At 40.1% G+C, this 11,586-nt stretch overlaps 1 protein-coding gene across 2 annotated transcripts in view; it reads right to left on the bottom strand.

Moving 5' to 3' along the window:
• Window positions 1-11,586, bottom strand: part of mcc (MCC regulator of WNT signaling pathway) — a 166,922-nt gene that overhangs the window by 40,242 nt on the left and 115,094 nt on the right. For both annotated transcript variants that reach the window (XM_079814639.1, XM_079814640.1), the window contains 2 exons: window positions 4,050-4,213; window positions 359-565 (listed from right to left, as the gene is read on the bottom strand). In XM_079814639.1, the coding sequence (XP_079670765.1) occupies window positions 359-565; window positions 4,050-4,213 (371 nt within the window). The remainder of the gene's footprint in view (window positions 1-358; window positions 566-4,049; window positions 4,214-11,586) is intronic.

Genomic DNA, 11,586 nt, shown 5'->3' with positions numbered 1-11,586 from the left:
ATAGTTGTCATGAGATGTGGTTGAAAACACTGAATAGTTGTCATGAGATGTGGTTGAAAACACTGAATAGTTGTCATGAGATGTGGTTGAAAACACTGAATAGTTGTCATGAGATCTGGTTGAAAACACTGAATAGTTGTCATGAGATGTGGTTGAAAACACTGAATAGTTGTCATGAGTTGTGATCTGACCAGCGCTGAGCGTCTGTCTCTGGCTCGGCCAAAGCGCGAAAGCACGTTTAAATTTTGGCACCGAAATGAGGCACCGAAATCTGCGTTCTGATTCGGTCCGGTACATACCGGTTATATAAGCACCGGGGCCATATTGGCACCGGGTTTCGCTACCCAACCCCACTCACGCGTCTGCGCAGCCGGTCCCGCTCCTCCCGGATGGTGCTCATGGTGGCTTTGGTGCGGTTGAGATCTTCCTCTTTCCGGCAGAGCATCGCCGTCAGGCTCTCGTTCTCCTCCCGCAGGCCGGCCAGCTCCTTCTCCCAGCGCACACGCTCCTCACACAGACTGGGGTAGAAATCACGGCCCAGAGCGCCCTCGATCTCCTCCACCGTCTGCACACACACACACACACAGGTCACACACAGACTCTCTCACGCATGTTACACAACAGCCCTGACCCGTCGAGACATGGACTCCTCTAGACCCCTGAAGCTGTGCTGTGGGATCAGGCACCAAGATGTTAGCAGCAGATCCTTTAAGTCCTATAAGTTGTGAGGCGGGGCCTCCATGGATCGGATTTGTTTGTTCAGCTCATCCCACAGATGCTCGACTGGATTGAGATCTGGGGAATTTGGAGGCCGAGTCAATCTGGTCCTTGTCAAACTTGCTCAAATCCTTACGCTTGCCCATTTTTCCTGCTTCTAATGTGGCGTTCACACCGGACGCGATTCGCTCGAAGGTGGACGCTTGAACATTTTGAGTTTACTCGCTTCAATCGCGTGACATTCACTGCACAACAGACGTGATTCTCCTCATGGGCGGGGCTTCTGCCAGCGGCTCGTCTCGTTGAGAAATGCCGGACATGGGCTGTGTTTACACGTCTTTTTTTTGTTAAAATCTACTGTTAATGTGACAAAACGTAGTTTTAAGACTTTTTCAGTCGATAATGTAGTAGTTTAAAGCTCAAATCAGTGGTTTATTTATATAAAGAGCACCTATTTGAACATGTGATCTGGTGTGTGTGTGTGTGTGTGTGTGTGTGTGTGTGTGTGTGTGTGTGTGTGTGTGAGCTCCAGTGAGATCAGCCTTTCCTCAGCCAGTTCTTCTGCCGCTGGCTCTGATGTCTCTGTGGCGGCTCCAGATATAATTCATCTTGTAACGGCCGATCTTTGCTCTCATGGATCTATAATTTGTTCCCTGGCGAATCGTTTAGACTGAAGGCAAAGAGAAGTTTCATTACTTTATATTTTTAAGCTATAACTGTACGTTGCAGTTGTAACGTTAGCCTAGCACTGACTTTGAATGTTTGACTGAATTTTTCGCTTTATTTAATGTGTAATTTATTATACATTTTACTTATACTTTTGTATTATTGATCATATATAAACTTGCATTTAACAAAAAGAGACTGGGTTGTGTTTCATGTCATTTAATGTTATCACATGATAATCATATTGTCTGAACCAGATATTAATATACAGATTTTCTCCTCATTGTTTTCACTACTAGAGCAAGCTCCTGATTGGTTAATGCGGCGCGAAATATCCGCCAAAGTTCAGATTTTTCAACTTGAGCGATTCGCAGGATTTGTGCTTTCCAAACGCTCAATCGCGCGAATCGCGCCGCAGAATGCCATTTCGCGTCTCTGCATTGACTTAACATGTAAATCCCTTGCGTGAATCGCGTCCGGTGTGAACGCACCATTACACATCAACTCTGAGGACAAAATGTTCACTTGCTGCCTAATATATCCCACCCACTAACAAGAGATCATCCGTGTTATTCACCTGGTCATAATGTTATGCCTGATACAGACAGCAGTGAGATCAAAATGCAAAGTTGTCATGTTTCTCCAGTTGTGCATGAATAAGGCCAGTCAGGAGCGCTGGAGGCCAGAGGTAAAGTCAGCCTCAGCCTGGAGTTCATTATTGAGGATATGAGCGTCGGGATCAGCTTCCCAAAGTCATTCAGATCCACGGACGATGCGTCTCGACTTCCTTCCACTGTAGAAAAATGAAGCCAAAATATCCCAGAAACACTGTTTGCAGATGACGTCACTCGGAGACCGAGGTCCCGCCCCAATCCTGCTCTCGCAGTCTCATTCGATAGCACAGCTGTCAATCATCTCGCTTTTATAGAAAACCGACTAACTTAAACCAAACTTACTGGGAAAACAAACATTAAAATATACGTCCGCGTGATGAAAACGACCTAAAATGACAGAAACCATTTTCGGAAAATGTAACTGGATTTTTATTTTGGCTCGCGTCCCATTGGATGACACTGAGAATGGGCGGGGTTTATGACCCACTAGAGGGCGATCACTTTTCAGGACATGCGAGACGTGTTTTACCTTAATGGCCAGATCTTCGGAAAATGTAACTGGATTTTTATTTAGGCTTTGTGTTGAGTTCGTCACTGGATTTGACAACGTTTTCCAGGTTTTCTTCTTTCTTCCAGGTTTTACTATAATCAGTAAAAAAACACGGACGATGCGTCTCGACTTCCTTCCACTGTAGAAAAATGAAGCCAAAATATCCCAGAAACACTGTTTGCAGATGACGTCACTCGGAGACCGAGGTCCCGCCCCAATCCTGCTCCCGCAGTCTCATTCGATAGCACAGCTGTCAATCATGACGTCACACCTGGTTTTTATAGAAAACTAACTAAAACCAAACTTATTGGGAAAACAAACACTTGAACATACGATGAAATCTGACAGAAACCATCTTCGGAAAATGTAACTGGATTTTTATTTAGGCGTTGTGTTGAGTTCGTCAGTGGATTTGACAAAGTTTTCCAGGTTTTCTTCTTGTCCATGTGGAACGGTTTTTACTATAATCAGTAAAAATAGACGGACGATGCGTCTCGACTTCCTTCCACTGTATAAAAATGAAGCCAAAATATCCCAGAAATGCTGTTTGCAGAAGACGTAATTCGGAGACCGAGGTCCCGCCCCCAATCCTGCTCCCGCAGTCTCATTTGATAGCACAGCTGTCAATCATTTCGCGTTTATAGAAAATCGACCAACTAAAACCAAACTTACTGGAAAAACGAACACTTGAACATACGTCTGCGTGATGAAAACTGACAGAAACTATCGACGGAAAATGTAATTGGATTTTTATTTTGGCTCGCGTCCCATTGGATGACATGGAGAATGGGCGGGGTTTATGACCCACTAGGGGGCGATCACTTTTCAGGACATGCGAGACGTGTTTTACCTTAATGGCCAGATCACAGTGTTCTCTGGTGGAGACGGAGGTCCCGCCCCCAATCCCACTCCCACAGTCTCATTCGATAGCACAGCTGTCAATCATGACGTCACACCTGGTTTTATAGAAAACCGACTAACTAAAACCAAACTTATTGGGAAAACAAACACTTGAACATATGATGAAATCTGACAGAAACCATCTTCGGAAAATGTAACTGGATTTTTATTTAGGCTTTGTGTTGAGTTCGTCAGTGGATTTGACAAAGTTTTCCAGGTTTTCTTCTTGTCCATGTGGAACGGTTTTTACTATAATCAGTAAAAAAGGATGCGTCTCGACTTCCTTCCAATGCAGAAAAATGAAGCCAAAATATCCCAGAAACGCCCTTTGCAGACGACGTCACTCGGAGACCGACCGAGGTCCCGCCCCCAATCCTGCTCCCGCAGACTCATTTGATAGCACAGCTGTCAATCATCTCGCTTTTATAGAAAACCGACTAACTAAAACCAAACTTACTGGGAAAACGAACACTTGAACATACGTCTGCGTGATGAAAACTGACTGAAACTATCTTCGGAAAATGTAATTGGATTTTTATTTCGGCTCGCGTCCCATTGGATTACATGGAGAATGGGCGGGGCTTATGACCCACGTGTTTTACCTTAATGGCCAGATCACAGTGTTCGCTGGCCGTGGTTAGCTGCTCGATGTGTCTGTCCACCTCCGCCACAGACAGGCTGCACGTGCTCTTCTTACGGCCGCACAACACACTCTCCAGTCCGGTCAGAACCCGCTGGAGCTCCGAGTTCAGGTCACTGCAGTTATCTGTGGAAACAGACGCGCTACATTTAGTGTCCTCGGAGACTATTCCTGAGGCTTTCTCTGTATTTATAACATGAAACTGCACTCGCATCCTAGTTTGGCTGAGTCATTTATTTATGGAGCACAACAATAACAGGGAAGTGAATGAAGCCTTCCTGTCACTCAAATTGCAATGCCAAGGTCATGGGTTCGATTCCCAGGGAAAGCAAAGGCTGATAAAGTATAAAACTTGAATGCAAATGTAAGTCACCTTGGATAAAAGCATCTGCCAAATGCATAAATGTGACCCTGGAGCACAAAACCTCACCAGTCATAAGTCTCACGGGTATATTTGTGGCAACAGGACAACAATTGTGATTGTTTTTATTTCTCCTAAACATTTTAAATAAAATTAAAACGAGCCATACCTGTGAACTCCATGAAGTCAGACTATAACAGCAATAACAGACCTGCTCATCCAACAACAACAAGCAAACGAAATGGAAAAACCAGAGTAAATCACAACTCATATGAATCAATACGATCACTGTCATGAGCAGATTATTGATCCAGAGCTGTTTTAATATTCCCAAACTGCACCGCAGGGAATGTGCCGTCATACAAAAGCAATGAAACACAAAAGCGCTCGTGGGAAAAACCCTGGATGAGCACAGAACCATGACATTCATCACTTTAATGGCATCATTTTGAAGTAAATAACACAATCTGAACTCATGAGAACTCATGAGCATCAGACCAACTGCAAACATGAGCAATTAACAACATATTAAGATGATTTTAGGCAAAATCGTTGAATAATCAAAAATACAGTCACTACTAATATGATTTAATGGTTTATCACTTTTGACCAATAGGTGGCGCTGTGACCAAATTGATGTGGTGTGGTCAGAGTGAGGTGACAATGACACGCAAAGATTGGTGTCAATATGCCAAATTTACGCCAAGAGTCATTTTTGGCATCATGCCATCAAATTTGTTGGTGCTATATCCGAAAATGGTTTTGTCTGTCAATACCATAACTTCCATAACTTTTCCAAATATCCATAACTTTTGCCGGCATGCTCTGAAGATGATACGATTTGATTTTGCGCAGCCCTGAAACTTTTTGAGTACTGTCAGGGCATGGTGCCGAAGACACATACCAAGTTTCGTAACGATACACCAATGCGTTCGCAAAAAAAATAAGCATTTTACTACAAAATACAAAATGGCCGACACCCAAAATGGCCGATATGGTAAAATTGGGAATCGTTCGACTCGGCATGCTGCACCAAATCTAAAGAGACCAGATTTGATTACAAGCAAAAAGAGGCATTTTTCATATCTCCTGACCACTAGGTGGCGCTGCGCTGAAATTGTGCAGGTAACCTCAGGTCATGGCTGTCATAACACCCACAAGATATGGTCAGAATAAGTTAAAACATTTTGGAAATATAGCCTCACGTTCATTTTGGCGTGTTCTTCGTGAATCCATTCGCATGTTATTCGAGAACGGTTTGACGAATCAACTTGTATTCCATACGTTTTTGTCATGGGGTGCAATCGAATCATCTGAAGCCAATGAATCAGAGTTTCTAGCCCTTATGGTTCCCTTCTAGCCCAAGGAATTTTGTTTCTAGCTCTTTCGTTTCAAAAGTTACTAGCGTAAACGTGTTTTCAACTTTGGACAGATGGTGGAGCTAGAGGGATTGCGTTAGAGACTCCAAATTTTGCTATGGTGACAGTTCAGACTGTCCTCTATCTGTGTGCTAAATTCAGTGTTGGGGTAACGTATTACAAGTAACTTGAGTAAAGTAATCAGATTACTTTTTCATGTAACTAGTAAAATAACGCATTACTTTTCAAATTTACGATATCTGAGTTACTTTTTCAAAAAATTACGTTTACAAAAATAGAACTTTTTTTTTCAAAAAAACTACTACAAAAAAGCAAGCCCAGCCCAAGTGAGAAAAAGTAACACAAAAGTAACGTAACACATTACTTTTCTTAGTAACTCAAGTAACTCAATTAGTAACGCAATATTGTAATGGATTACTTTTTAAAGTAACTTTCCCCAACACTGGCTAAATGTCCCGCAAGCGCTTCTATGGGCTGCCATTGACTCAAGAGCAGATGAAGAAGGACACTTGGACCCTAACATGTAATCTAAAGCTGGTTTAATCACGCCAATAAAGCTAGAATCTGTTGTCAATTCCTTTCACAGTCGGTGAAATGCACAGGGATGCATGCTGGGAATGTTTCGACAATACACTGGTAATGAAAAGGCCGTCAGACAGCGTGATTCACAATGAAAGCATGAGGGCTTTAAAAGCTTTTGTGCCAAGTGCATCAGTTTGATCGAGTGGAAAAACAAAAGAAGCCAGACTGAAGACGACAATCATGAGCGTCATCATCTCCCGTTATAACTACTGAAGACATACAGGTTAAACCAAGGAGACACACATGAGATCATTCGACATCACCTACAACACCAGGCCAGAACTCTGTCCAAAGCAGTCAATAGGGTCAATCTCAACATTTCACCCCCAAAAAGTCAAAAAATAATGAATTATAAACTGCACAATGACAATGAAGCCTGTTTCTGCATGACAAACACATTACCAACATATTAGCAATTTGGTACGACATCCTATTAGAAACTAATTCATGTTAACAAAGTGTTATACATGCTAGAAATGTGCTAAAACTAGCTAAAACATGCTAATGCAAGGTACCAATGTGATACACATCTTAACATCATGATAAAACATGCTAGCAATGTGTTAACAACATGCTAATTCACGCGGTTACGTGCCAAAACATGCTAGCAAGATGTTAAACCATGCTAGCAACATGCTAAGAAAAGTTAATGTGCTAACAAATGCTAGCAACATGTTAAAACACTAACAATGTGTTAAAACATGTTAGCAACGTGCTAAGACAACTTATCAATGTGGTAAGAAATGCTAACAACATGTTAAAACACTGGCTATGTGTTTAAACATGTTAGCAACGTGCTAAGACAACTTATCAATGTGGTTAAAAATGCTAACAACATCTTAAAACACTGGCTATGTGTTAAAACATGTTAGCAACGTGCTAAGACAACTTATCAATGTGGTAAGAAATGCTAACAACATGTTAAAACACTGGCTGTGTTTAAACATGTTAGCAACGTGCTAAGACAACTTATCAATGTGGTTAAAAATGCTAACAACATCTTAAAACACTGGATATGTGTTAAAACATGTTAGCAACGTGCTAAGACAACTTATCAATGTGGTAAGAAATGCTAACAACATGTTAAAACAATGGCTATGTGTTAAAACATGTTAACAATGTGCTAAGGCAACTTATCAATGTGGTAAGACATGCTAACAACATGTTTAAACGCTAGCAATGTGTTAAAACATGTGCTAAGACAACTTATCAATGTGGTAAGAAATGCTAACAACATGTTAAAACACTGGCTATGTGTTAAAACATGTTAGCAACGTGCTAAGACAACTTATCAATGTGGTAAGAAATGCTAACAACATGTTAAAACACTGGCTATGTGTTTAAACATGTTAACAACGTGCTAAGACAACTTATCAATGTGTTAGGATATGCTAACAAAATGTTTAAACACTAGCAATGTGTTAAAACATTTTAGCAACGTGCTAAGACAACTTATCAATGTGTCAGGATATGCTAACAAAATGTTTAAACACTAGCAATGTGTTAAAACATGTTAGCAACGTGCTAAGACAACTTATCAATGTGTTAGGATATGCTAACAAAATGTTTAAACACTAGCAATGTGTTAAAACATGTTAGCAACGTGCTAAGACAACTTATCAATGTGTTAGGACATGCTAGCAAAATGTTAAAACACTGGCAATGTGTTAAAACATGTTAGCAACGTGCTAAGACAACTTATCAATGTGGTAAGAAATGCTAACAACATGTTAAAACACTGGCAATGTGTTAAAACATGTTAGCAAACGTGCTAAGACAACTTATCAATGTGCTAAGACATGCTAACAACATGTTAAAACACTAGCAATGTGTTAAAACATGTTAGCAAACGTGCTAAGACAACTTATCAATGTGGTAAGAAATGCTAACAACATGTTAAAACACTAGCAATGTGTTAAAACATGTTAGCAAACGTGCTAAGACAACTTATCAATGTGGTAAGAAATGCTAACAACATGTTAAAACACTAGCAATGTGTTAAAACATGTTAGCAACGTGCTAAGGCAACTTATCAATGTGTTAAGACATGCTAACAAAATGTTTAAACACTAGCAATGTGTTAAAACATGTTACCAACGTGCTAAGACAACTTATCAATGTGCCAAGACATGGTAACAACATGTTAAAACACTAGCAATGTGTTAAAACATGTTAGCAAACGTGCTAAGACAACTTATCAATGTGGTAAGACATGTTAACAACATGTTAAAATGCTAGAAGACATGCTAACAACATGTTTAAGCACTAACAATGTGTTAAAACATTTGAGCAATCTGCTAAGACAACTTATCAATGTGGTAAGACATGTTAACAACATGTCAAAACACTAGCAATGTGCTAAATGCTAAGTCATACTAGCTCTGTTAAAACATACTAACAACATGTTAAAATATAGCTGCAAGCAGCAATACCGGGGCCAAGCGCAAAGAAGAAGACAAGACATGCCAAAATGGCTGGCAGTGTCAGATCAACTGGAGCAATGAGCAATTAATCACGTTTTAAGATGATTTTAGGCAAAAGGCTGAAAATGCGTTGTAGTCTGAGAGTGTCAGACCAACTGCAACAATGAACAATTATACAGTTTAAGAAGATTAGGCAAAATGGCTGAAATATCATATACAGAGTCACTGATAATATAAGTTAATGGTTTATCACTTTTGACCAATAGGTGGCACAGATACGAAATTGATGTGGTGTGGTCAGAATAAGGGAACAATGACACATGCAAAGTTTGATGCCAATATGTCAAAGCATTGCAGAGATACAGCCTCAAGAGTCATTTTGGCATCATGGCTCAACTTCGTCGCTGCGGTTTACAAAAACGGTTTCATCTATTGATGCAAAATCCCTAACTTTTTGTTGACACAGTCTGAAAATGATACAATTCGATTTTGGTGGAAATTGGACAAACGGTCTAGGATGAGTTTGAAAAAGTAGGTTTTGATCAAATAAGAACATTGAGGACAGGATGTTTGACCAAATATGGTAAAATTAGTATCTATATTCTCGGCATGAGCCAATAAATGTATTATGACCAGTTTCAATAAACTAGGCTAATTTAATCAAACGTTATTATTATTTTTGTAAATTTTGTTATAACCTCTGACCACAAGGTGGCACTGCCCCAAAACGTTTTGAGTACCTTCAAAGCATGGTGCGGAAGACATGAATTTTGGACAAACAGTTCATAAGTTATAAGCAAAAATAGCCATTTTTTGTATCTCCGGACCAGTAGGTGGCGCTGCGCCGAAACGCTGCATGTTGCTTCAGGTCATGCTTGTGATGACATATACCAAGATTGGTTTGAATACGATAAAGCGTTGTGGAGATATAGGCTTATGAGTGTTTTTGCAACCGCTACGCAAAATTTGTGTGCGCGTTTATCGAAAACGATTTGACAAATCAACTTGATTTGCAAGATTTTTTGTCAACATGGTCTGAAGATGATATGGTTCAATTTCTGTGCAAATCGGACAAACCGTCTAGGACGAGTTCGCAAAAGTAGGTTTTTTGGAAAATTAAAAATGGCGGGGAAATTAACATGACCGAAAATGACATCATAGGTTGCAATTGAATCGGCATGAGCCAATGACTCTATTATGACCAGTTTCAATATACTAGGCTAATTTAATCAAAAGTTATTAGCATTTTTGTCAAGTTTGTTATATCTTTTGACCACAAGGGGGCACTGCCCTAAAACATTTTGAGTACCTTCAGGGCATAGCATGGAAGTCACATACCGAGTTTAGTAACAATATACTAATGCATTTGTAAAATATAGCATTTTTTGACAAAATTCAAAATGGCCGACAGCCAAAATGGCCGATATGGTAAAATTGAATATCAGACGACTCGGCATGCCGTCCTGAATGTAACGAGACCACTTTTATGATTTTTGGACAAACGGTTCAGAAGTTATAAGCAAAAATAGCAATTTTTCGTATATCCGGACCAGTAGGTGGCGCTGCGCCGAAACGCTGTATGTTGCCTCAAGTCATGCTTGTGATGACATGTACCAAGTTTGGTTTCAATACGATAAAGCGTTGCGGAGATATTGCCTTAAGTGTGTTTTTGCAACCGCTACGTAAAATTTGTTTGCGAGTTTATCGCAAATGATTTGACGAATCAACTTGATTTGCAAGATTTTTTGTCAGCATGGTCTGAAGATGATCTGGTTCAATTTTCGTGCAAATCGGATGAACCGTCTAGGACGAGTTCGTAAAAGTAGGTTTTTCGGAAAATTCAAAATGGCGGGAAAATTTTTATGACGGAAAATGACGTCATAGGGTGCAATCGAATCGTCTTAAGCCAAGGAATCAGAGGAAAAAATAATTTTGTTTCTAGCCCTTATGGTTCAAAAGTTATTAGCATAAACATGAGTCAAATTTTGGACTGATGGTGGCGCTAGAGGGATTGAGTTTGAGACTCCAAATTTGCTACGGTGACATTTCAGACTGTCCTCTATTAGTGTGCCAAATTTCACAACTTTTTACCATACGGTTCTATGGGCTGCCATAGACTTCGTGGCGGAAGAAGAAGAAGAAGAAGAAGAAGATGAATAATAACAAGCAGCAATACCGGGGCCAAGCGCAAAGAAGAAGACAAGACATAGCAAAATGGCTGGCAGTGTCAGATCAACTGGAGCAATGAGCAATTAATCACGTTTTAAGATGATTTTAGGCAAAAGGCTGAAAATGCATTGTAGTCTGAGAGTGTCAGACCAACTGCAACAATGAACAATTATACAGTTTAAGAAGATTAGGCAAAATAGCTGAAATATCATATATTGAGTCACTGATAATGTAAGTTAATGGTTTATCACTTTTGACCAATAGGTGGCACAGATACGAAATTGATGTGGTGTGGTCAGAATAAGGGAACAATGACACATGCAAAGTTTGATGCCAATATGTCAAAGCATTGCAGAGATACAGCCTCAAGAGTAATTTTGGCATAATGGCTCAACTTCGTCGCTGCGGTTTACAAAAACGGTTTCATCTATTGATGCAAAATCCCTAACTTTTTGTTGACACTGTCTGAAGATGATACGATTAGATTTTGGTGGAAATTGGACAAACGGTCTAGGATGAGTTTGAAAAAGTAGGTTTTGATCAAATAAGAACATTGAGGACATGATGTTTGACCAAATATGGAAA

Source organism: Gobio gobio (genome assembly GCF_949357685.1).
Source record: "Gobio gobio genome assembly, chromosome: 4".
In the NCBI taxonomy this organism is placed as follows: domain Eukaryota; kingdom Metazoa; phylum Chordata; class Actinopteri; order Cypriniformes; family Gobionidae; genus Gobio; species Gobio gobio.
The sequence above is the reverse complement of the archived record's forward strand: the minus strand, read 5'-3'. Positions and strand labels throughout refer to the sequence as shown.